A 27,976-nucleotide genomic window follows, 5' to 3' on the forward strand; every position below is an offset into this window, starting at 1 on the left:
CAGAGTATAAGCTGATTACACACATGTTATCTTGTGGACAGTATAGGTGATTTCACCTACTGAAAGGCTGCCTGTGTGACGTCAGTGTTCACGACATTAAAAATCTGATCCAAACAGCACAAGAAAATGTTAAGGCAAATGTTTTTAATGAGAGAAAATGAGTACGTTCAGGTTTCACCTGTGCAACCATTTGTATGCAAATGATTCAAAAGTCAGATAATTGCTTCGACTTCACATTAAAAATAATAATAAAAAAATAGGAACGTCAAAATATTTGGCAGCAACATTTCTGTAATAAAAAGGATGCCTACATTCTGTGCTTTGGGATTTGCAGACTCCCTTTTAAATTCTCTTTTTTATGTTCCCTTTTAAGAGTTAATATTCTCTGAAGAGGAAATGAAATAATAAACGATATTTCAGAACGAACAGCAGGTTCTCTTCTTACTTTCATTTAGATCCACAACTTCTAAGTCATATAATACCCAGGACTTCTGTAAAACAAATAAAAGCAAACATTTAATTAAGATAACTGAAATGCAGTTGAAAAACTTGAATTTTCACATATTTTAATATGTAAAAGATCTGGTGCAGCCACTAGATACGTTTTCCCTTTATGTATTTAAATAGGAGATTAGAGTTTTCTAATAAATTAAAGGGAGACTGATGCTCCTGCAAGTTACAGCTTGGTGTATTTACATTCTACAGGTGCCTCAAACATCTCCTCTAACTCAGAAGGTGACGGAGGATGTAATGTCTTCTGAGAAGATGCTATAAACCATCATGTAAATCTTTACTTACATGAATTGTTCAAGATATACCAGTTCTTCTCTTGACTGTACTGATTTTCACAGATTTGTTATTAATTACCTTAATCTTTGAATTATTAGGCATGAGATGCAAAAATCCAGTTGAAATGGATAGAGAAATAGAGATGAAGGGTACCCATTAGAAAAAGGCATCAACTATTATTGTGTTTAAGAGCCGTTTGGATGTGGTACTCAGGGATATGATTTAGTGTAGGGTTGTTAGAGTTAGGGTACTGGTTAGGCTGCGGTTGGACATGATCTTCAAGGTCTTTTCCAACCTGGCTAATTCTATGATTCTATGATTATTTGATACAAAAGGATATTGCATTTTGTGAAATTCACTCCAGTTGCTGTATTTTCTTAAATCCATTCTAAAAAAACAGAAATGGCACCAAATGGAAACAGCTCAGTCTTTTTCATGATAGAATTACCAGCTCTCCGTCCTGGTAAAACATTTATTTGCAGATTGCAAAAGCAGATTTAAAAACTAAAATCAGCAAAACCAGCACTCTTCCTTTCAGCAATAAACACAACTAGATAATTAGTGCTGACCAGAGAAACAATCAGACCCAGTTGTGCAATACAGTACTAATAAATGTTGCAACTTTGGACTCTTAACAATACGAATGCTGAAACCTGAACCCAAGCACAATGACACAGAGATTCATTGTTATCTGCCTTGAAAAAAGAAGTCCAAATTCTACTTGCCATTCTCATGTATGCCTCTTGGCAGGTTAACCAAGTATTCAGTGATACACAGAGAAGCGAGTGCAACCAATGGAATCACCACATTCCTCTCTCATCCCAAGCACAACAGTCACAAATTACCATTTCTCACAATGAAGAAAAGGTCCCAGAAAGAACAGGTATTTCAGATGGAAGCCATGATATCCAAAGTGTATGGATAAAAGGGAGAAGAAAAAAGTGGTACAATGTAGCCCCATGCTACTCATTATTTAAAGTCTAGGGATTACACATACAATAGCACAGAACTGCCTGTCTACACCCAGAAAAGTTCACCTGAAATTACTTAGATGAATCTAAATGCAGGGAAAATAAATGTCTCCTAATGTTAGTCCACGTTGCTTGAAGCCCCATCCAGCCTGGCCTTGAATGTTTTCATTTCATGCTTTCAGTTAAAGGACAATAATTTGTATATTCCTTAAATACTTATGATGTTTATTTGCAAATATTTTACTGCATGTGTAGGTTCAGCAAGGATCCTTAGCACTATAGGTGATTAATAATGGCAAAACCTACCTGACAACGAATTTGTTCACGCTGTCTGTAAAATCATTACATGATAGTACTTAACAATGAATTACACAGGACAGAAAGACAAGAACCACCTCTCCACAAATAAAGAAGAGATAATAGTTTGTTTTAATAGACATGTAAATATTGAAGACTTTAAATAACACTTCAGTTTGGTAAGTCTTTCATACAGGATCTTCATCAAGTAGATAAGGGCTTGGGATTCCTTTAAGCCAATGTGCTTTACACACATTTAAGAAGTGCATAACCACAACCTGAAGAGATGCTGTGGGTCCTGCATGAAAAGCTGAAGCAATGAGTGCAGTCCCACAGAGTGCTGAGAAGAAGCCCTGAAGAGCTACAGCACCTTCCTCACATGAAATTAAGGAGAGGATGTATGCAAATTTCGCCTATCTCAGAGAACAAGGCAGGCAACATTCCACACTCAGGGCTCCCTCCAAGCTCACATTTCAGCTCAGCCTAATGAAAATCTTCCCTGCAAGCCAGCCAACAAACAACTGAAAACAGCAGAAAGGTGAAAGGAACCGAAGTGGTATGAAGAAGCTCAAGTTTCCACTTCAGCATCACGGACAGAATTAAATCTTGAAAATAAAACTGAAGAAATAGATGCTTTTCTACCCCATAGTGATTCTAGGAAGACATTGAAATCTACTGCTAAGATAGTACTTTTTCCTGCTACATAGCACAGCAGACGTGTCTCACCAAACTGACAGGCATCTGTGTAAGCATTCTAAGCTCCATGCAGAATCAGTGGAGAAAATGAGACAGGATCAACTACTCCCCACAGCCATCTGGTCTCCTCACCAGCACTAAGCAGAAGTTGTGTCACTATCTTCCAATAGACACCAGGTAACTTCTAGATAGATTGTGATGACTGGTATCCCTCTAATCATTATTTTTTAATTGGATAAATAAAGCTAAGTTTGTATACGAAGAGAAATAGCATTAGAAAATAAGCAAAGTTCCTTGAATGGTTTCTAATGTAATAATTAAGATCAGCTTAATTAAGATCAGCTGCCCGGTCGTTGCTGGAAATCTGTTCAGATTAGCAATATTAAGCCAAGTTGGATTCACCTACTCTGGTACCAATTCTTGTTATTTTGATATATTTTAGAGAGACAGTTCACCACTGGTTTGGTAGAATTTTTCTCTGTATGTTTAAATAAAAGCCTTTGTTCCCTAAACCTGCTATTCCACAATGTCTATGACACATCTAACCCGCTGACAAAGAGTGGGTCTCTATCTCCCTCTCCTGTTAATAACATATGACTATGACAACACTGTACTGCAGTTATCCTGCAAACTTCAGAAAAAAACTATGCTTTAAAAAACTCCAACACTACTGATCATTTGAGTAAAGATTAATGTAATTTCACCTCAAAAGCTCTATTTCAGAAAGCGAACAGGCTGCGAAGTCAAGATCAAAGTCAAGGCTGAGGGAACTGGGCTTGTTTAGCTTGGAGAAGAGAAGGCCCTGGGGTGACCTCATTGTGGCCTTCCAATACTTAAAGGAAGCATATAAACTGGAGGGGGAACAGCTGTTTATGAGGGTGGATATTGACAGGACAAGGTGAAATGTTTTTAAACCGAGACAGGGGAGGTTTAGGTTAGATATCAGGAGGACGTTTTTCTACACATAGGGTGGTGACGCACTGGAACAGGTTGCCCAAGGAGGCTGTGGATGCCCCATCCCTGGAGGCATTCAAAGCCAGGCTCTGGGCTCCCTGGTCTGGTGGTTGGTGACCCTGCTTGTGCCAGGGGACTTGAAACTAGATGATCTTTGAGGTCCTTTTCAATCCAGGCCATTCTGTGATCCTACGATTCTTTCAGAGTCAGTCAATGCCAGAAGCAAGTCAACTGTGCTAACTTTACTTTGGTCTTCTTTAACTTAGTTAACTTTAATAATATAAAATCGAAAGGTTGATGTACACAGTCCTCTATTATCAATGAAGAGAGAAAGGCACCTCCGGAACAGTTTCATCCTAAGAAGACGCGTCTCTATCCACTGACTGTAGATGGTTCCATCCAACTACCCCAGCCTAATTATTTTTGCTGGCTAAATTTGCGCACTAAGAAGAATCTCATCCTGCATACTCAAGCATTATGATTTAGTTTTGATTTACATGGCCTAATTATGTGTTACAGTTTCCAGGAGAATGTCTGGCTTATTCAATGTTCAGAACAGATTTTTTTGAATTAAACAAGATTGTATAGTAAAATTAGGCCCTACATTGTTGCACTGCTATGTGAGTTGGTACCATTTATCCTTTTTGCTTTAATGTCTGTTCCACAGTTCCTATGTGTGCAATGCTGAACATACTCCTTAGTGTTACTAGGAAGGTTATGAAGATAAAATCTAAAATAGATCTAAAATACAGCATTAAGAGCATTATGAAAAACTTTACAAAGAATTAATATTCTGTGGTCAGTACAAGATGAATAAAGGACACATAAAGCCAGGGGCTTCATACATGACTAAGGATAATAAACAAATACTGAATGGGTGCTGCTTAAGATAGGGATCTTTTGGACAAACGACAATTCCCAGAACCATGGCAATAATGAATTCTGATTTCCTATGGATTTGTGTCTTGCAGTGAATTAAATCTGGTATCTACGCTGCAAGCTCCAGCTGGAGCGGCTGGTTGAAGCAATTTTCAGTCTCTGTGTAGTTATCTCTGTCTAATGCTGTATGAACCAATGCTGGAGACTTTCTATCTGTGGAATATTCGGAGACATACTGCATTATCTCAAAAATCTTCTTGCCTTGGAAGGGAAGTTAAAGAGATGAAGGAAAAACAGAACTGAAGTCTGCTATTTTCAAATATTGATCTCAAATTACATCCAACTGTTAAACTTCAAATGTTAACCTAAACAGTCCAAGAAAAGTTCTTAAATAAGTTTTGACTCGACTCTGCTCAGAAGATCTGTATTTATTTATTATAATATTAAAATAATCTTAGCAGTCGATCACTTTTGGGAGGTAGACATAACATGAGTTTTGGTTAGCTTTACAGCAGTCTTCAGAAGACAGCAAGAACTTCAGTTGTGTGGGTTTTCTTTCCTTCTGTTGAATATATTTTCCATCCTTCTGCTCCTGCTTTAGAAAAATACCAACCACTGCTCCCATAAAGAGAAATGCAGAGGCCTGTAAGACTTCTTAAAAAGCGAGCTGAGAAGAGTACTGCTTGTCAGCCATGAATCCAAACCACACTGAAGTGTGAATAGTAACTGCATTCTCGGTGGTCATTTGGGGGGTTTGGCTGTTTCTTGAGGACTGAGTCACAGGTACAAATAGTTCACTGACAACAAGAAATACTGCTAAGGAACAGCTGTCATCAATTAATAAACAAGTTTAGGCCTCTCTGAGACTTGTAAGAATTATGAATTAAAGTAAAATGTTATTTGTCAACAGGTCTAAGAAAACCTGTGGGAAAGGCTTCAAGTGCCATTAACATTCATTTCCACTACAGCCCTTCCAAATCGGTCATTATTAACTGTTGTGATTGAAAACTGTGAGTTAACTATTCTCAAAATATGGTATAACTCCACAGCTGTTACCAAGGTAAGTTCTCTAATAGCACCTGATTGTTTTAATGAGACTATCCATGCAATTTAGAGCTGTGGCATTGAGACTCATCAAAGAATAATTTTCACAGACTATAAATACCTGAAAAATTAAATTGTGCTTCAGTTATCTGAATCGCTGAGATACAGAAGTAATCTTCCTCTCTTAAGCCAAATAAAAGCAAAGCCACAAAAGTAGAGATAGCAGGGTCTTGCGAAAGTAACGCGCACTACTGATTTAAATCTATTCTACAAATAGGAAAAGGCAGCACAAAGTGATGATGAAACGTATCTACCTAGTATTTTCAATTGGGAATTCTCATTTGAACCACAACTCGTTCTAAATCTCAAAAGAATCAGGAAGCTCATTATTTCACATGACCTCTGTAACTCCAGATGTTGATTTTCCCCATCTACATGTTTGCTATTAAAAGTAGTTAATAAAAAAATGCCCATAGTAGATAGTGAACAAGACTGCATATAAACAATCAAAAATGTCCTGAGATTAATGTAGCATACTACAATGCATCTGAAAATGGTTTACTGTCTGCCAGCTTGCCTGCCTGCCTTCTCAGTGCCTTCAGCCTACCTCCAAAAAGCAAGGCCATACTAGAATTTTCAGGAGAGCTCCTTAAAACAATTTTCCTCTTCGGGACTAGTAAAGCAGTGACAAACTTTCACCACTGAGTCATCTCATTAGTCTAGGATAGACAGTCCTACTGCAGAATGAAATGAGATACAATAAATGAGATACAATATCCTGCAACCTCAGACATACCTATCTTGCGCCAAAGCGCTGTGCGATGCTGTATGAACATATCTCACTATTGCAGAGTGAATGTGTGACTGAAGTGATCTAGACTGGCATCTGTCGTGTCATTTTTTCACAGTTACTAGTCACACTTCCTACCACATTTTTTCTTCTCTGCAATTTCATCAGTTACAGGAAGTCAAAATTTAAGTAGTATATTCAGATTTCACAGTTTCATGAACAAGCAAATTATTTTGTTGAACCAGATAACCACGATGAAACTCTATGATGGATTTTGGTTTATTTTTTTTTCCTCTGGACTCACTCTTTTCAGGCCAGTGGCAGTACCAACTGGGCTAAAGGGTTTCTTGTTTAAATTAACAAATTCCTTTCACTAGCAATTGCAAATTATACATCAAAGTAATCATAAATGAGGCCCCAATATGGATTGTAAATATTTCTAGAGAGAAATACTGCTATGGACAAACTTACAAATTCCCAAGGACATATTTTCCAAACACAAATGCATGTATGTAGACTGTACAACTGCATCCGCAAGCAGTTCTAATAATTATACTCCATGCTGAAGTATAATGGCCTAAATTTGTTTGCATGGCCACACTAAAACCCCATGGATTTTCACGAAGATTAGTAGGAATACTAAAGCTCCACTTAAAGTGAAATGAACGCAGGCAATGAGAAATACCCAAACACTATTTCTGAATGCTGCAGAGAAATCTCTCAGATCTTAGTAAATGCACCGTGCGGAGATTATAACTTCACAGATATTTGTCTTCGCAGCAGCCATGATCATAACTTTTGGTCTGTAGTTTTCATGCTTCACGCTACAAATATATTATTTATTTACAGTAGAAAATGTCTTTTTCATTTAAAGAAAAATCAGAGTTATCTTATTTCCAATTTTTTTCCTAGCTATTCAAAGACTTGTCATTGTGCTCCTCATCTAAATTACATTTGGCAGTTAAGTTGCCAAGTTTATTTTTATGTTAAGGGAACCGAAGTCATATATATCAAAACCAAAGCAAAATAACCCAACAAACTAAAGTTTGTGTTATTGTATGAGAGGACAAGACTCTCATTTACAAGCAGTCCAACCCTCAGCTACTACCCTGACCATCCCCTATGGCTATTTAATGAAAACACTGCAAGTTGTGACTTTGTCAGTAATTCTGCTCATTTATCTTTATTATGACTTCAAGAGTATTCGGAATGGAAGGCTAGTTTCATATAACTGATATTGGTGATGAATGGCAATGATAATGCACTGCATGAAGAACATCCATTAATGTCTAAAATAATATTCTACTGTCTAAAAATAAATTGTGATGCAAAACATTTTCATAGCTAATTAACAATAATTCAGTCCCACACAAGATTTTTGTATGGAAACCCTGAGTAGCAAGAAGCTTTTTCACCAACACAAGCTAGGTTGTTAAAGATGCTGATTTTGACAGCTACAATATTGATTCTACTGCTAATTAACTTAGCTCTTTAGGTTCTAATAACTTCAAAAGCACTTGTGTAAATCAGCCAAACAAACAGCTATGATTTCAGGATGAAACATTTAATTGTTGAACATAAAATGTCCACTCCTTTCATGACTTTGCTGCCTCATAACAGTATTCAGTATATTCTGAGAAAACCTAAAGAAAGAAGGAATTATCCTGGCTTAGAAATTGAACTATCCTGTAACCATTCAATATTAACCCCTCCTTTGAATAAAAGGATGAGAAGTAAAGCCACAAACACAGCCTCCCTGCGTTTTTACCTTCCACTTTAACATGTACCTGTTCTCCTCTGTCTATGTTCTCCCACAATTCTTTTTCTGTATTTCTCTCCTCGGATGTCTGTAGCTAAAGGATCCTCCCAAACATCACTGCATCATGCAAAACCAGCACGAGTTGTGCTTTGCAAAGCTATCCTGTACTTCCACTCCTGAAATCTTCCTTTTAATTTTTTTCCCAGCCTACCTTTTCCAGTATTTCCTTAGTCAAAACTGAAAACGCATCCTCAATGTTCACGTTATCTTTGGCACTGGTTTCAAAAAAGGGTATCCCGTGTTCCCAAGCAAGCTGGAGAAAAATAAAACAAAGTCAGCAATGGGATGAACAGCCTTTAGGAAAACAGAATTAAACATTATTAATACTAATAGCAATAGATGTGTAGGTGCTTCTGACAGCTCTTAACGTGTTACAAAAACATTGACTAAGAAAACATCAGCTCAGTAAAGTACACTATATTTATCCTCCATTTATAGATTTCAGATATGTCTTTAAATATTTTTTTTTAATGTATTTTCAAAGCAAGTTCAGAACCTATCCTTACTTGTAAATAAGAACACACTCCAGTGGATCTCTTCTCAGTGTTTTGACTTGTTTAGAAAATGACTTGTTTCCTAGGCAGTTATTTACAGGAAATTAACAGAATGCTTGAAGGACAGGTAAAAAATTGACAAAAACCACAGAAAAGCAGGCACGATGGAATGAAAAAAATAGATGCAACTTTTCACCAAAGAGAGAGAAAAGCACAGAGATAACAAACATGCAAAGAACAGATGTGCATGTGAAAATATATTATGGTAATAGGTGAATAATGAAAACGTTTAGAGGAAATTGGCAGCATAGATTTTATATTGGCTAATTTTATTTAATTTGCTTGTTTTCGCTCAATTCCAGTCTACCTCTCTTACACTTGGTTAGATAATACATTGGCATGAAGAAAAAAACACTACAAAAATCACAGCTTTTTAAGGTCTTGAATTTATTTTAATTTATACAGTTAAATATACAGAGAAAAACAGTTGACTGTTGCCTCCCAGGGGAGGAGACCAAGGTGGGAGGAATATCTGCCAGAAAAAAACATAATGGGAGTCTATTTACTGCCTTTGCAATAAATCCCCTCTCGGTACACATCTGGAGAAAGCAATCCCAATCAAGGAAACCCAATCTATGGTGGGACCCAAATTATTCAACCTCACTGACCTGATGACAGAAGAAGATGTTCATTGCAGTCAGCTTGAGTTTAGAAGTAGTCTGTCTGAAGAAATGTAACAGACAGTTTCTTCAATTTTCAAAATTATATCTCATTATAATATTTTGGAAAATGAGCTATTTTGCTTGCTTTTTTCCAACCTTAATATCATCCTTACAATGTTTTAATTAAAATATTATGCTACTACTGCTCTTAATGTATACTAACCACTTAATTTGTTTGGAAGGCTCTTCATTAGGATAAAAAGTCTAATCTTGCTTGCCCAGAGAAGCTGTGGATGCTCCATCCCTGGGTGTATTTAAGGCCAGGTTGGATGGGGGCCCTCGGCAGCCAGGTCTGGTGGATGGCAACGCTGCTTATGGCAGGGGGTTGGAATTAGATGGTCCTTACAGCCTCTACCAGCCTGTGTCATTCTACAATTGCCAGCTATGATTGCTTTCAATGAGCTTTAGAAACAACCTAAAAAAAGCATAGTATTTTAATTAAAACATTGTAAGGATGATATTAAGGTTGGAAAAAAGCAAGCAAAATAGCTCATTTTCCAAAATATTATAATGAGATATAATTTTGAAAAATTGAAAAATAAGAAAGTTATCTGTTACATTTCTCTTCAGAACTTCTATTCTAAACTCAAGCTGACTGCAATGAACTCTTCTTCTGTCATCAGGTCAGTGAGGTTGAATAATTTGGGTCCATAGACCTCTGCTGTACTCTGTTCTTTACTAGACACCAACTAGACACATGACCTTCAATTGCTACCCTTGGCATCAAATAATCTGGCTAATTTTCATTCCTTCTTGTGGCTCATTTGTCCTGCTCACATTTCCTGGCTTCCAAGAGCAGATGACATGTTAAATTTCAAAAGCCTAAATTCAAAATATATTACAAACCACCATTATTCCTATGTTCACACACATTTTCTGGCCTTATATATTTTCTGGCAATCAGCAGGCAAAGCAAAATTAACCCCCCTGCTGATTCTGCCAAATCATCTTCATGTCATCAAATCCTCTTCCATCCATTCAAAGGACATGACCCTTCCATGGACTGAAGGCTGACTGACCATGGTTGTATGAACCCTCCTTCTTTCCTTTCTGTTTCAAACATAGATGCCAGACTGGCCTTTGTCTAGTTAACAAGCATAATGATTTTTCATAAATGATTGAGAGGCCTCAGTCTTATTGGTCAGCTTCTTCAGCACAGCTGGGTGAACATCACACCCATGGACGTGCTCAACTTTCCTAAGCAGTTTCTAACCCTGCTCTCCTACTGATGGCTGATCTGCTTCCTCCCTAAGCTCTGCCAGTACATGCAGAATTCTGGGAAGAAGGTCCACACGTAAAGACCAACACAAAAGAAAAAAGTAACATTGAGTATATCAGCCTTCTGATGCTGTCAAATGCATCTATCAGTGCAGTCCTATTTTCTCCATTTGTGCATGATGTTGGAAAAAGAATATTAATCACAGAAAGAATATTAATCACAGAATCATGGACTAGTTGACAAAAACCTGCGTGTCCACTTGATTCAACCCCTGCTCAAGCTGGGACACCCAAAGCAGGCTGCCCAGGACTGTGTCCAGGCAGCTTCTGAGTATCTCCAAGGAGGGAGATTCCAGAAATATATGTACTATTTAAATTCACTTTTGCAGACTGATAATGTTGTGGCAAGCAAGTTATCTCCAAATTTGGATATATAAAAAAAATAATAAAATCAGTGTTAATGCAGCTTCAAGTATGAGCACAGCTTTGTCTATTCTGCTTCAAAAAACTGGAAAGGCACATTCAAAGAATTACTATTTTTTCTTGCCTTTGGGAACATCTTGTATATACCTGTAAATAAAATACATACATGTACAAACTGACGGTAATAATACTACTTGGAAATTTTATTTTATATAATCCTTGAGAATTTGGAGAGCTCACGTGAAATATGACTTACTTACAATAAGAAAATAAATAATGCCATTATCTTTTCCAAAGCAAAGTTTTATTCTAATGCTTTTATCTCAAAATATAATGTTTCCTAGTAAAATCCTGCTATGGTTTCTTTGTGTAGAATCAGAGAGATGTGCCTGCAGTATTCCTAGCACTGTATCACTGTGGAGTATGTTTTTTCACTTGTATTGTACATGTAATATCAGTTCTAAAGCCAAGCACACAAAGATGAGAAAAGGAAAAACAAACACACAGCAACATTTTATTTGACTATTTCTGTTAGAAAGATGTGACTAAAGGAAAATGTACACGTTCTAAAAAGTCATATAATCTTCAATATTTATACTTATTTTTCATTAAGTAATATATATAAATACTGATTTGGAGAGGGGGGAGTGGAAGAGCCCAGAAAGGCTGAGTTCAAACTTTTCAAGTTATTAATACAAAAAAAATCCTTAAAGTGTTAAAATTAAGTATATCAATTTATGAGTAATCAAAATGATGCAATTAATTTTTATTTTTTTTTCAAATAATTTCTGTTTTAGTTTATATACTGGTATACCATGGCTGCTCACTTAGAACAGATTGCTATAGAAATACCAACATACGCAGTAAGATTCCCAGTGAATCCTTAGATCTTCCTTGCAAGCAGAAGAACACTCTCACAGCTTATACTCACAGGGTACTGTGGAATGAATCATAATGTGGAAGAGCTTGCTGTAAACCATTTTGCCTTTTAATATGGATATTTTCATCTTTGGAGTGAGATGGTATTATTAGTTCACTCTCTGCTAATGCAATATTTCTCCAGCTGCCTCAGTCAGATTCTCTGGCATTTTGAAATCACATTAAAGAACAAGACAGTGTAACTGAGAAGCTGTCTCAGAACACAGGAGAAATCTAGAAAGCAGACTCATTGGTAAAGAGGTGAAGACTTGTTCCTCAAAAAAAACCAAACAAGTCTACATAAAGAGGAGCTTTGATTGCATGGTTAAGAATGCATAAAATGTCATTGTTAATACCACATGCAAAACCCTAATACTGCCCTCTTGTGCACATGTGTCCATTGAGTATCCAGATTTCTGATAGTATATTCTTTGAGTGAAAGTATACCCGTACCTTTCAGCAACCTTTTTTCCCTGTGCATATATACATTACACTTTATCTTTCTAATCTGTACTTACATAATCAGAAAGAAACGATCAGCATGCTATTCCTCAAACACAGTATAATAAGCCTGACTCAGCTATCTGACTGCATACTTGAAGGGCTCATTCCAAGATTATTTTTTCTCTATTTTTCAAAAGAGGCACTACGTTTAGTAATGCATTTTTTTCAGTGATGAACAATGGCCTGCATGCCACACTCATGAAAATGGACATTGCTATCCTGAACATGGCTTGTCTTTCACACTGCTGTCATTACTGCCAAAATGCAATGGAATACTTGCGAGAAGTCAACCTCTACTGCCATACCACCAACATCAGTATCCGGCATTGTGGCCCAGTATATTAACATAGGAGGCATTACTTCTGGAGCACCACACACACAATCTACATTGTGACTTTTAATCAGTATCACAATTTCTTCTCCCATTGAATGGCCCCTGGATTTCCTCAGGTTTTCAGTGATGGTAATATCTGCCTTTAAAACAGTACTCCTCACTTAACACTAGTTCTTCCTCTGTAGTCTAATCTATACTGTAGTCTCAACTGTGTAATCTACTGTTTGAACTAAAAGACCTGCAAGTCCACTGAATGTATCTGTCCAATATTCTTTAGGATTACTTATAGATAAGTACAATCACAGTGTGCAAGCTGCCACAATAGTTCTATATGATTAGGCAGCAAAAAAAGTCATTGATAAGTGTCATCATAAAGTGATGCAGAATGTGCAATGCATTATATGCTAGCACTCCTTATTAGAGGAGTGCTCTGAAGATGCAGATTTACATAGAATCATAGAACCACAAGGTTGGAAAAGACCTACAAGATCATCCAGTCCAACCATCCTCCCATTACCCTTGCTACGACAAGCCACTAAACCATAAGTTTTAAAATACTTTAAATTATAATTTGAAAAATAATTACAATGCCTGAAACTGTTTAAGATCATTGTAGCTTTCAAAATAAAAATCAGTATTCTGAAGAGAGCAGCCAGGAGTTATTTAATGCACTCCTGTTCACACGTTAAAAACAAGCCATCCAACTTACTGTTCTTTTGGAGCAATTCCTAACAGAATTTTTGGAATCGAGAAAACTTCTTTCATTGTCAGGGGAACAGCTCATAGTCACACACACACACTCAGGAGAACCCAAAGAAAGCATTGGTGATCAGTGGTACCTTTTCTCCTTTATGTTTTGGAACTACACGTTCTGACTCCTTATCACACTTGTTGCCCAGCAGTACTATGTCCACTTCATCACCTGCTTTCTAAAAGAGGACCGGCATTAATAAGCATCAAGTTAACAAAATAAATAAATAAATAAATAAATAAATAAATAAATAAATAAATAAATATCAAACAACATAAGCCCTAAGCCCTTTACCTTCAACTCACACAAACCATCAACATAATTCCCTTGAAAGTAAAGGCTGTTTCCTCCTGACCTTTCCATCTGTACAAATGTTTTTCATCAGTTACCGAGATCCTGAAGAAAATGGTAAGACTGCAAAGAGCAGGAAAAAGCCACTTAAAAGTAAAGGGCATAATTTGGAACACCCTTCATGAGGAATAAAGTATATGGTGCATGGGTTTCATCTTCTGATGAATGCTTGATCTTGAGGCTTCAAAGTGACTGCAACTGCTCCAAAGTCACAGACGCTGCCCTCCCTGAAGTAATGAGACTATGGATTAGCATGTTAGTCAGGTCTGCATCCAGCACTGAAAAGAAAAAACTAAGGAATTTGCTACACCTGAAAGAATACCTCCCCATACTTTGCTTTCGCACACAGACAGCAAAATTACAGTCCAAGCACTCAACCTCAGCATAAAAGTTTGATTATTCCAAGACACTTGGAAGAAGGCAATATATTTTTTAATGAAGTAAAATTTTAAAAACCTCATTGACTTCAAAAGGAGGAAAAACCTAACTTTTTGACCTTGCCTCCATCCTTTGTTCCACTAATCCAGTTACATACGGGATAACTGTGAAATGCACTGGATGCTTTGCATCAGTGTTATTTTAAGATAAGCTATTGTAACTATAGATGACTGCAATCATGACAAGGAAATGGAACAGTGGAAATTGCAAAGTGACGTTTGCTGTTAAAAACGTAGTATTTAAAACCACTTTTGATGCCTAAATGGAAAAAGTGTCTCTGTCTAGAAACGAGTAACTCAAATGTAATCTGTTTCCACAATGTACTTTGAAAGCAAATGCTCACACAGTTTCTCTAATGACTCAGAAGGTTTGAACTAAGGCTGCTGATCTCTCTGCAATGCTGCTGATGACATCTCTGGTCTCCAATAAAGTCTTAATTTTTATAATACTAATCAAGCTGTAGGGTGTATTTATATCTCTTGCAGAGAGGATTAAAGCTACCTCATGTCTTCAAAAGCTTTCTGGGGAGAGACTGAAAGGGAGAGACATGCACAACCACATCTACCTATCCAGTGTCATAGAATATGACAGAAGATGCCTCTTTTCAAACTAACAGACACACTGATAATTCATCATTACAGCTGTAGTACATTGGACAAGGGATGACTTGTCACCTCCAGAAGCAGGCCAGGCCAGCTGCCCTGCTGTCACCTGTGCTATGACTTAAACTTCAAGCCCTCAAACCCTGATTCTCAGAACCTATACCAGAAGACAAACTCAGATGAAGACACATCAGTTCCCCAGAGCACACACAGATGCACATGGACACAAGTATCTCCCTTCAGAGAAACTGAAGGAAAGATCTCTGTTCGTTAAGGGATGACAGAGCCATTGTTTTTAGTCTAGTGCTCTTTCACAACTAACTTGCTTCACTTGAAGAGTATAGCAGCAGGCACAATTTAATACACACACACATATATATGTACACATCAGTCCTTAAAATAGAGTAAATAGACAATCTAATCTGATCACGTAATCAACAATTTATTTGAAAGACTGTTGTATGTAGCAGAAAGCTTTACCAGTGACATTTGACTTTAGTCTGAAGTGAAATGTCAAAGGGAAATACTGGCATCCTTTCTGTGCAAAAACATGAAATTCATTCTGCAAATTTATTTCTGCACAAAGAGCAAGAATCTTTGAAGCACGAATGTTCTTTCTACACTACTTCAAATATTAACAAAATTCAAAGGCTAGAGACACCTAGCTTTTCAGTAAGTATTTATTCATACATTAATAAAACTTAATCATGAGTTTTCACTTTAATTGGATTTTTAAGATGTTAAATTGCAGTTTCTTCCCCTTAGCAAACTAAAGGATATACACAAAATGACCTTTATTCTGAGAACTGATTGTGCAGGTGAGCTCTTAAAAGATTAACTCAGTATGACTATGCACAAGCCTGACCATGCACTTCGTTGGCATAAAAACTGCAGAGGTGCACTGATTCCAATGGGCCAAAAATATGGCTCTTTGCTGCTTCTAAAAGCTGACTGTGTATTTTCATCCTCTTTTATTTATAGCTCAGAAGTAAGCCTTCCAAATGCTAAATCTATAGCTAAAAAGAAGATGATTATTTTACAGTCATTAAGATGCTATTAGGTACTCCTGCATTCACCAAGCTAACAGAGTCAGGAAACATTTTTCCCATGTCATGGAAAAGTACTATAGAAATGTAATCAAGGCAAAAAGAAGAAAGAAGTAAATTCCTTTAAACACTGAGAATAAAAAGAAGGAAAACGTGTTGCTTTGGTACCTTCCAAAAGCACATCAGAGTTTTGATTCAATCTCCTGAGTTTTTACTCTGCTTTTAACATTCACATTTTATTATAGCTTCCTATAAAAAGAGTTAGAACTTGGAGAAAACCTAACCCATCTTTTTGGAAATGTCCAATATCAGCACTATATGTCCTTTTTTTTTCCTCCAGAAGTGCAAGTTGTAAGATTCTCTGGGGTTGCCCAAGTTTGTTGAGCATTCCAGTAGAGTTTAAATCCATCAGGTTTGGGCAAAAGCTGGATCTCACTTCTGGGCTGCTGTGATGGGTGGCCACATGAGGGAGCAGCACCATAGGCTCCAGAGTTCTCCTTGTATAAAGCTCTGATCCAGTGAAGTGAGGTTTTCCTGCAGAAACACCACCTTCTCCTTCCAACACATTTCCATGGTACAGTTGTTCAGCGCCACACTATTTTTGTGACCACTGATTACAGTTTGAAATAGGAACAGAAGTTTATCTGGGGGTCCAAATGGTGAACCTGAGAACCCAGGTCCGATAAAAATGCTATTTTAATGCTACAATCTAATGACTGCAGTAGAGGGAAAAGTGTAGCATTAATATCACTTTTCAGAAACAAAGATGATATAGAAATACACACCGGCGTGTTGCAAGATAAAGGCAAAGCTGGGGAAGGTCACAAAGCCTGGAAGTTTCTTCACTCGCTAGACAATGAGACCAGAAATACATTCTTTGTACTAATGAAGAATCATTTACTAGGAATATCCTGTCCCCACAGCATCACATATAGCATTCATACATAATGATTCTCACAGATACATCTTCCCATGTACTTTTCCAGTTGCCACGTTAAGATCTCAATTACAAATGTCTCATTTCCAGGACTTTAGTGGAATTCTACAAGTGATGGAACTTGTTTGTCTCTTAGTAAACTTTGACTTGATTAGACATAGAATAATTTATCCTCAAACCAATCCGGATTTAGAGACATAACAATTTAGCAAGGTGACAAGGACAAGAAATTTTCAGGTTTAATAAACGTGCTAACAACAAACTCACCTATGAATTGGAACAATTCAGTCCTTCTGGCACCAAGCTTTCCCATCTGAGAAATTAAAACTCAGAACAGTTTGAAATCAGATTAATTTATATTTGCAAAGCACTTTGCTGTAGTGCTTTTATTTAAGCATAATGCAGAAATACTGTCTCAGATCCCAACTCTCAGCTGCACTGAATTTGACAGAAGCAGAAAAGGGCACAAATGCAAAACAAGCAGCAACCCACCACACCCACACATTTAATACCCTGGTTAAGGGGTCACTTCTTTTAGAAACCACAAGAAGAAAGCTAATATATCCCAGCAGCAGTACATTACGTCAGCAAATGCTTGCAGAAAAATTCCAGCATGGTGGTAGTCATTAGGATATCATGATGCCAGCCCCGTGGCCACTTCAGCACAATGAAAACCAGCCCAATGAATTTGAAAAACACATAGAGCCCATCATCTGTGTTAGTTTCTGGTGACCCAGACAACAACGTGTGAATCACGTAAGGAATTTAGGTTAGCGAGGACTTACAGAAGTCATCTGGTCTAACTGTGCTCAAAGCAGGGACAACTTTGAAGTTATGACAGTTGCTCAAGGACTCGTTGAACTGAGTTTTCAACATCTTCAACATAAAATCTTTTTACCAGTACATAAGCTCCCTCAACACATCTTGGAAAGAACTGCTTTCTGCAACTGGATTTGGCACATGGTTGCTTGTATTTGATTTTTTAATGGCCAAATAGGATCAGCCTCTCAGAACAGCTGCATTCAATAGCTAAAACCATGTTAGCAGACAGGAGGAACACCTTAATAAATAAGGCATCACGTATGAATAATGAACAGTTTCAGGTTATAAAGTAAATTTCTTACAGTGATTGTGCTCCTAATGAGTGCATTATGAATCCAATATGCCTGTATGGGATTTGTCAATGAAGTTCTAAGACACTCAGCTGAAAGTATATTTTTCTAGAAAGCGTTTTCATAAACCATCCTATTAGTTCCTACTAGTGCTGAATACAAGTGGTAGAAGACGACATCTGCTACCATATATTCATGTCTTGAATATCCTTAAACAATAGCTCATTTTTAATAGCAGAGAGCTTAATTCTACACTTTCAATAACTGAAATACGTTTTTTTTCTGTTTAAAATCTCTGTGAAGAGAATTAAAGAATGAAAGTGCAATGTCATCACCGACTCATTTCAAAACAATCCTGTTTGACTGGTTCAGGTGTAAACTTCATCAGTCTGACATTTAGCAAAACCTGTCTCTCCGTTTTCTTCCTTAATTTTATATATATATATATATATATATATATATATATATATATATATATGTATGTATTTTTTACCCTTGCACATTTTTAAGGGTGCTGTAGCAGCAGCCGCTCTAACACTGGTCATTTCTCGGGTATGAAATACTGGTTTGCTCTCTATAACTTCCTGAAGGGAGGTGGTAGTGAGGTGGGGGTTGGCCTCTTCTCTCGTGTAATCAATGATAGAACTAGAGGGAATGGTTTTACGCTGCGCCAGGGGAGATTCAGACTGGACATTAGGAAGTATTACTTCTCAGAAAGGGTAGTCAGGCATTGGAATGCACTGCCCAGGGAGGTGGTGGAGTCACCAACCATGGGAGTGTTCAAGAAACGTCTAGATGTTTTGTTGATGAATATGATTTAGCTGGGAAGTATTGGTAATGGTTGGACTAGATGATCTTCTAGGTCTTTTCCAACCTTGATAATTCTGTGATTCTGTGATTTGCAGACCAAAGCAAATGCAAGGAATGTCACCATCCTGAAGCAAGTAATTAATTTTCATGATACGCCCTGTGTTTTAACAGTTATTGCATAAAAACACTTCTTTTGCAATGAATGGTCCCATACATTTTCACCAAGACACTTCAGAAATTGATATCACACTTGGACTAAACTGAATTTTTTATTATTAACCAGCTCCATTACAACATTCACTAATTGCTAGCTTTGAGATTGGTACAATCAATCATGCCATTTACATTCCTAGAAATTGCCTAAATTGAGCATTTCTGCATGTTTTTAAAATTTTAAACTAAGGTATTACTTTCTGGCAGTGAGATTAAACAAAGCATCCATAGCTTGAGTATTCTTACATGAAAGCGTTTAAGTATTATGAACAGAAAAAATGGTCATGCAGGTATGATTTCCTGATTGACTTACACTGACTTAAGCTTAGCCTCTCTGGCACTGTGGCCACAAGAGCCAGTCCCATCCTTCTCTCCACCCCAACCACACGGCCCAGGTACGGTGTGTTTATATTTGCACATATTAACCCAATGACTAAACCATTCTGTTTTCATAATTAATGATAGGACAAAATGACCCCTCCAACAACTATGAAGTCATGGCTGTATTTCCTATGATACATGTGTGAGCTGCTCCAAAAGCAATGCCTCCTATTTTATTCTATCAGCCCGTGACATCAGAGGTGGATGTTGGCAATATGATAGCAGAGATCAAAGACTCCCATCAATATTCTGTTACATTCATGAAACCGCACCACAAGCTTGTGGTAGCAATGGTAATGGGAGGATGGTTGGACTAGATGATCTTGTAGGTCCTTTCCAACCTTGTGATTCTATAATCCTATGACTTGTTGGTTTGCCTGACAGAAGGTCACAGACTTTTCTTAACAAAATGATAAAACACATGTTTTAGGTTGAAGTGTGTTCAGCCAAGTCGGTAAGAATTTTTTATCATCAGGTTTCCTTTGTAGCACATTAGTGAAGTTACGCTCCGATGACATTAAGACTTCCAAGATAGCTGTAAGGTCAAGGATAATGATGTACTACATTACCATAGTAATGTTCTTCATACTAAAGTAATGTATATGCAATGTCTTAGCAATAGTATTAATATCCTAAGTATATATTATTGGATATATGACCATGTGTTGTTCATTAATTCATCTGTGTACTGAGTGGGTGACAAGAGGAAAGGATTCATTTGATGGTTTTTCTTCCTGAGCCTGCTTTCTAAAATGGGCTTTTCCATCCATCACATCACATCCCTACCAAGTCATATAGGAGGCTGTTAAGTATTGTTAAAAAACAAAACAAACAAAAGAAAACACACCTGCCTGCATATTTCTTTGATTTTAATCAACAACAAGCATTATCTTATTTGGAATCATATACAATCACAGTAACCACAAACTTTCACGTTATTACTTAGAAAATGGACCTGTCATTATCCAACAGCAAACATATCAAAAGGGACCGAGTAATACAGGCTTAGCATGGGTCAGCATACTGGGTTACAATTAGCACAAGGACCTGATGCCTGAGGGCTTGTCAGCTCCTCTCCGGTTCCTTCCTCACATTGTTGCCATGCATTATTCTCTTGGCCTTCTTATTCCTCCCCCTTACTTTATGCCACCTCTGATATCTGTCAGACCTTTCTGTGAACCCCATAAACCTGGTAATGCAGTGAAAACCTACCCAACCGTTTTGTCTGTTAATTTTCCACCACGTTAGAGAAGTACAGTGAAGCTTCTGACAGGCTCCAGAAGCAGAATAGGAAAAAATATTGAGACCGAAGACAAGGTAGCTGGGAGGTAACACCTCATCTGGCAACCCTGTGCTGTTGAATCACTTCCTACATCACCTGAAACCACATTTCCCTGGCTGCAGCGCTACAAGCAACTGAGCCAAGCCACCAAAGAAAGTCAGTCCTTTTTGTCAGTTCCTCCCCCTTGAAAGCAACCTCTGAAAAGGAATATCCAGAAAGGGGAAACAGAATCTTTCATTTCATTTGTTTAATTCAATTTTGGGGATGAAGCAACTATGCAGAAAAAAATGGAATTAGAAATGGGAAATCACTGGTTAATTTTGATGCTGAAGCTAATTAAAATCCTGGGATGAGCTCATGGAGATTGGTTTGTAGGTCTTGTGAACACTCACACTGGTGACAGAAACACTTTAACTCAGCATGTCCAAAACTGGATTAAGAGATGTATTTTCAATTTATTTCAAAGAAGCACTCCTGTATCAGCAAGGGGTTGTTCTGGATAATCTACACAGTCTTTCAGTTTCACGTAACAGTAATCCTACTATCATACTATGTGCTGAGTAAGAAGTAAGAAATTGTGGTTAGGAACATACAGCTCAAGGAATGATAAATTTCATGCAGCCGTTTAAAACATAAACTGCATTAATTCATTGATTACCTTCATTAAAAGATCAACCGCTGTTTGATTTATTTACCTCATGTATGTCTTTCATCCAGCTTGTTACACTTTGAAAGCTGTCCAGATTTGTGATGTCATATACAAGAACAAAGCCTTGTGCTCCACGAAAATAGCTTGTACTGAGCGTATGGAATCGTTCCTGGCCAGCAGTATCCCTGAAAGAAAGCACAAAAAGTCCACAATAAGGAAATAAATTTGATATCACTGAACAAACTGTAGAACTGTAGCACTTTGTAAACTGTGACACAGAAAGGGAGCTGGTTTAATTAGAAGGCAGGTTTGGGGAAAAGACACAGCGTAAGAGGGTACAGAGATTCCCATCTGCAATTAGGCTTTAAGAAAGCTAACAACAAGCCTTCAAGATTTTTGCAATAACACCTGAGGTAGAGCAACTGAAGATCTAACACTGGTTAGTGAATTCATGTTCACTTGCTTCCTGAGGAATTAGATAATTGCAAATATAGATAACCTTCTGTATGGGATGCCTGTAGACATGGCTCAAACAAACAAACAAAAATAGAGTGTAGGTTCCCAAAGACTCATCAAAATAGATTTCTCTCGGCATTCTTTGAGCATGCACTTGTTCATTAATGAAATACAGAATTTTCTTGCTTTGTCACTTCCCTCAGTGTTCTAATACAATTAAATAGAATTAATGTGGTTTGTAGATCTGCACTGTTTGCGTGCTGCAACAACAGAATTTTGTTAAAGCGATCTAGTAACAATTTTCTTTTTAACTTAGTAAACTCAAATTCTAAAATGATTTACTACATAACAATTGCAATTTATAAAGGCATGCAATTAAAAACAGATAAGATTTTGTCATGTTGTAATGTACATTAGTTGGCCCTTATTTGTGACACAGATTAAAACTTACCATATTTGAAGTTTCACTGTTTTATCATTAAGCGTTACACACTTCACTTTAAAATCAATGCCTAGAAGAAAGAAGAAAATCTGTAACATTTCTGATAATAGAGCGGATTTCCACATGAAGAATTTCTCAACACCAGTTACCATGCAGTTTAAAACAGAAAATGAAAATGAGAAGGAATCATATCAAAGAATAAGTAATTAATCATACACATTCAAAATGGAAGTTGCAAAAGAAGATTATTCAGTGGTGAAAACAGATAAGCGACAATACATTACAATAAAAGCAATAGGGGCATGTCAAAGCAAAAGATATTCTGACACTATGTGTGCATATACATACTTCAATTAATAGGCATGTGGCAGGACAGCAGCTTCATGGCTTAGGCACATTAATAATTGGCAAATACATTGGTGATTTCAGTTGTTTCCAATTGCATTGCAGAACAGCTATGGTTAGCAATAAATGCTTACAAAGCTGTTACATGCAAAGTGCCGTTTTTCTATTTTTTACTTACAAATCCCTAAAAAAACTAATAATCTAGGGTTGCATGAACTGGGATAGAAATTAGCTGTATTAATTAAATGTAAAGACGAACATACACTGGATTTCATTCAAATCAGCAACATCTGTCTCTACACTCTTAATCTCTCTTTATCCCAAATACAGGGTGTTAATGCTAAAATCAGGTGTTAGCACTTGAAACCAGTGCTGTACGTTGTCTCTACATACATTACTCATCTTTCTTTAAAGATACTTTCCTTGTTACTTGTTGTGTTTTCCTTTACTACACTATCAAATTACTACTCCAGCTGTGATACATGATTCCTAGATTTGTGGGCTGTTGCAGCTCCAACCCAAGGCTGGAATCTTCCTGCTATCACTGCAACCTTAGAGGGATGCACTTCCTCACTTGTAACAATGTCTCTCTCCAATTCCTATACTGTTGACACCTGAAATACTTTTTACTGATTTGTCTGCTCAGGTTTTCCCCCTAAAAATTAAGGCGGCTATTTCTGTCAGCTACGTTAAATAAAGGTAAGGTAGCATTGCCATAGCCGGCCACGCAGCCTTCCCCATGGTGAAGAATCGCAGAATGACCCGGGTTGGAAGGGACCTCAAGGATCATGTAGTTCCAACCCCCTGCCTGGCAGGGCCACCAAACATACACATTTACTAGATCAGGTTGCCCAGGGCCCCGTCCAACCTGGTCTTGAACACCTCCAAGGACGGGGCATCCACAACCTCCCTGGGCAGCCTGTTCCAGGGCCTAACCACTCTCCTAGTGAAGAACTTCCCCCTAACATCCAACCTAAATTTTCCCTCTTTTAACTTAAAACCATTTCCCCGTGTCCTTCTATTGTCAGCCCTTTCGAAGAATCCACGAGGTTTAAATACAGCCACATAACTCCAGGGTAGCTTGTCACCCATAGAGATGCCATTTGAAACAACTACCAAAACTGAAAAAGCAATGTTAGTGCCAAATGACCTTTCCATAGGAAAACACTGTTGGCAATAATATAAAAATGCAGTGAAAAATACATTCCCTTCCTTTCTTTTTTATTTCCAAATGCATTTTGTGCAAAATGTTGAAGAGTATGTGCTCACATACAAGATTCCAATGGTAATAACATTTTGGGGTATATGTAGTAAAAGAGTTTAAAATTATTATGATAATCATGTCCTTCGTTTGATGGATTTTTACTTCAATGGCAATGGAAGATGAAATTATATAATCGCTGTCTGTAATTAATATTACGCAAAGCTTCCTTGATGGAATTAATAACGTTAGCTGGAAATATAATTGAAGCCAAATTTGTTCGTGTGCTCATTTAAGTTGAAATTTGAACCTTATGGAAAACATTTGCTCCTGAAATTCACACAGTTTTGTTTAATTATCTGTATCGCTTCCTACAATTGATATTAGAACACTTGAGAAGGACCAAGCAAGCACTGGGAGGCTGGAATGTCACTTCCAAATGATGCATTGGGAACATAGAGAAAAACTAAAATCCAGCAAGGGATCCCCAGCCCTATAGGAAACAGCTCTGATTTGACATACATTTTAATAATAAATTGACATAAGCTTTTTTTTTTGTTTATAAGAAGGGAAGCAGAGTGCTGAATCAGGCTAAACCTTAATCTAAATTAAAATAAGGCGTATTGACTTCTCAAGTCAACTTCAAAATTTATTGACCTAGAAGGTCAATGAATGTTAGTGAAAAGCAGAAGTCAATATGCTGTGCATGCATGAATTGTTCATGTCTTTATATGAAATTTCATGCAAACTTAGCAAATTGAAAAGACAAAAAAGAAAAATGAGAAATACAGTGCCAAAGAGACAGCTCACGGGTTTCAGATGCATTTAAGCCCATGTACTACACAAGATGAACAACATAGCAAAGCTAGCATTGATTACCACTCTTGAGATAAACGTAATTTGAATGCAACAGCTTGTACTTGCTTCTGTTCACCTGTCAAATTACACAAAGAATGGGTACACTGGGTAAAAACTCATATTCTAGTTGTTATGTCCAAGTTTGATAGCCATGACATACATTTATTTTCTTTATATTCAAAATAGTAAGTATGCCCGCATGAGGACTGAGACACTTCAAATACAGCAAGGCCTAAGGAGCTTTAAAATCGTCAGCACTCAGGAATTCAGTTGTAGACTGCCCATCTCCACCCTCACTATCTATGAAACACTCACCACCTGCAAAAGTTTTCTTCCAATAGGTTTTGTGCAAGTTGCCTACTGAACAGTGGGCTCATTCAAGGTCAGGCTGGATGGGGCTCTGAGCAACATGACTAAGCTGTAGATTTCTCTGTTCATAGAATCATAGAATTAACCAGGTTGGAAAAGACCTTGAAGATCATCAAGTCCAACCGCAGCCTTAACCAGTACCCTAACTCTAAAAACAATACACTAAATCATATCCCTCAGTACCACATCCAAACAGCTCTTAAACACAACCAGGGATGGTGATTCAACCATCTCCCTGGGGAGCCTATTCCAGTACCTAACTACCCTTTCTGTAAAGAAGTTCTTCTTACTATCCAACCTAAACTTGCCCTGGTGCAATTCACTGCAGGGGAACTGGACTACATGACCTTTAAGGTCTCTCCAACTCAAAAGATATTATGGTTCTATGAAAACCACAATACACTTTTTACCCCGATACAGATGAGATGGTCCTGCACAGCAATAGCCAGGGCAGAGCTGAAAGGAAGAACTGGGAGCTCCTGGCAAGCATGAGAAGTAATAACTGGGTTGCTGTTGTAATGATCTCATCATCTAACAGCAGCTGATTAAAAGAAATCCACTGATGTGCTGCTCATGACTGGTGGTGGACTTCAGCCCATGGAACAGCTGGGACTTACTTTTCTAGCCCTGGAGCCACCTCACTTGGGTCGAGTGTAAGCTATGATTCTTCACCAGAATGAAGATGAGGATTACAACTAGGATTGTTAGAACAAAACATGTTCACCTTCAATATCATTAATTTTTGTTGACAAATTCTATTTCCTGAGTGAGCGAGTACTGGAGTATCTACAGAGATCGCTAAATTGTAGGGGTTGGAATGGACCTCAGGGGTTCATCAAGTCACACCCCCTGCTAAAGCATGTTCCCTACAGTAGGTTAGGGAGGATTCACACCTCTTTCCCACATAAAACATGCCTTTGGGACCACAGCCAGCACAGTCCAGCAAAAGAAAAGCCTTACAGAATGTGAGATCATGAGCCCACAATCCTATTCACTTATATACAAGAGGGGTTTTTCTGTTCATAAACTTTCTCCATGGCGTTATATGCAATGCCACTGTTTAAACAAAAACACTTATTCTTTATAGCCTACTACAGCCCACCATTCACAATGCAATGCACCTGCCTTATGATGCGTATAAGTTTAATTAGAAAACTTTAACTGCTTATAATTTACCCAAACTGCATAATTGAGGAGGAGGAAGGGCACCCATCCTTGAGCATTCAAATGTCACATAAAGGGCTTTCCATGAAAATTTACTGCAATTTTATTTTTTCATAAAATACATAATTTTAGACAATTTCCCTGCTGGAGCCAAGCAGGATTTATTTTTCCTCCCCCTGCAATAACACTCAGATTTTTTCTAGTTGCACAAACCCGTGACTCATGACAACACAGGATTCTTCACAGCTCCCAGACAACCTTTCAGCTTCTTTAGCTGTGACCATTTGTCACTGAGGGTGGTGGTGACATACAGTTTTGTCAGGAAAATCAGTTGTTTGAACAGCCTGGATAAGCTTTCTGCTTCTCTCGCCAACGTTGAGACAACAAGTAAAGCATCAGATGAGCATTCAACAGGCTGCACAGCAGAGAGGGCTGACGGGGCTGAGCCTGTGTGAAACTGGCACGCAGTTGACAACATTTATTTTGATAGTGTCGACAAAGAGGAAGAAGACATCATGATTAAAAAAAAAATCCAAAATGTGGCAATGCGTCTTTTTCCTTTACCCCATTACTGACCACAGCTGTGCTGCAAAGAATGAAACTTCCATTTTCTCAGCTGTGTCTGTCCTTTAGAGCATGGAACTTCCACCTTCAACATCACTATTGCAGAAGCCATCACCCACAGCCCTGCTGAGTTTAAGAGTTCAAGCTGAGGATCAGCTCGCCATTCTGAGGGTGACAGGGGATGGGACCACAGTGACAGTGGAAATGGGGAATGCTACATCCCCTGCATACAGTAGGGATGACCATTTCCAGCTGAACAGTGTCTCTGCTTCAACACTGACATATGTGGCTACTTAGAGCAAAGGCCATCTTGACTTTACACCATCAAAGTGCTCTAATATGAAGTTAAGAGTCTTTCTGTCAGGAGAGACGGAGGAACTGGGAGCGTTACTGAAGTCTGAGAGCACTCTGAAGTAGAGGCAGCTTTCTCTGCAGGCACATCAGTGTGACACAGCCAGGCCTCTACCTGAAGCTACGAGCAACAGTGCAACACAAAACAAATCGCCTCCACACAGAAAAAGCACAGTGACAGCACAGGACCTGGAGCAAAGCGGTTTTGGAGCCAGAACCACGGGCACTGCAGTGCTGTCACACTCCAAGCACCCACACGCGGGTGGCACCGGGCACCTGCAGCAAAGCCAGGCAGGTACGGACAGCACAAGGACGGCGAGGAGTGAAAGGGGAGCGGGAGGGACGGAGGAGAGCGAGGGCAGGGCCGGCCCAAGGCGGGCGGGCACTCACCGATCGTGGCCAGGTAGGAGGAGGAGGAGAAGGCGGCAGCCGCATTGGGCTCCGTGTACCTCCGCACGATGGAGGTTTTCCCCACGCAGGACTCCCCGGCCATCACGATTTTCATCAGCAGCGCCGACCTCCCCTCATCGCCCTGTCCCGGCACCGCCATGGCAGGCGGGAGGCACGGAGGGCCGAGCCGGGCCGGGCCGGGCGGGGGCCGCAGCGCTTCGGCCGCTCCAATGTCATGGCGAAAGCGCCGCCTCCGGCCTTGGGGCCGTCACGCCCGCGGGGCCGGGCTGAGGGGAGAGGCCGGGCGGTTCGAGAGCGGGCTGCCCTCCTTGAGGCGGCTTGGAGTGGCTGGAGATGGAGATACGCAATCCGTTTGTTCTTACGAGAGCTAACGGCGGAGAGGCAGAGGAAA

At 38.5% G+C, this 27,976-nt stretch overlaps 1 protein-coding gene across 4 annotated transcripts; it reads right to left on the reverse strand.

Moving 5' to 3' along the window:
- Window positions 1–127: 127 nt before the first annotated feature.
- Window positions 128–27,962, reverse strand: LOC107310111 (ras-related protein Rab-10-like). 4 transcript variants are annotated; one of them, XM_015855453.2, is made up of 7 exons: window positions 27,565–27,720; window positions 24,748–24,802; window positions 22,332–22,392; window positions 21,471–21,609; window positions 13,692–13,781; window positions 8,391–8,492; window positions 128–491 (listed from the first exon to the last, which is right to left on the reverse strand). In XM_015855453.2, the coding sequence occupies exons 1-7, from the start codon at window positions 27,607–27,609 to the stop codon at window positions 417–419; spliced, it is 567 nt and encodes a 188-aa protein (XP_015710939.1). In that variant the 5' UTR covers window positions 27,610–27,720; the 3' UTR covers window positions 128–416. The 4 variants fall into 4 exon arrangements, with proteins under 4 accessions (XP_015710939.1, XP_015710937.1, XP_015710941.1 ...); XM_015855451.2 differs by lacking the exon at window positions 24,748–24,802 and having other exon boundaries at window positions 27,565–27,952; XM_015855452.2 differs by lacking the exons at window positions 128–491; window positions 24,748–24,802 and adding an exon at window positions 7,588–8,063 and having other exon boundaries at window positions 27,565–27,962.
- Window positions 27,963–27,976: the final 14 nt, after the last annotated feature.

Source organism: Coturnix japonica, chromosome 2 (genome assembly GCF_001577835.2).
Source record: "Coturnix japonica isolate 7356 chromosome 2, Coturnix japonica 2.1, whole genome shotgun sequence".
Taxonomy (NCBI): Eukaryota; Metazoa; Chordata; class Aves; order Galliformes; family Phasianidae; genus Coturnix; species Coturnix japonica.

Bases quoted from the DNA above. Each gene is read 5' to 3' on its own strand.
- LOC107310111 (XM_015855451.2), bottom strand. From the start codon at position 27,724: ATGGCGGTGCCGGGACAGGGCGATGAGGGGAGGTCGGCGCTGCTGATG. The intron at 22,393-27,564 runs GTGAGTGCCCGC...TCTTTCTTCTAG, and splicing joins CTCCTACCTGGCCACGATCG to GCATTGATTTTAAAGTGAAG. The intron at 8,493-13,691 runs GTACCACTGATC...ATTTTTCTCCAG, and splicing joins CAAAACATAAAGGAGAAAAG to CTTGCTTGGGAACACGGGAT.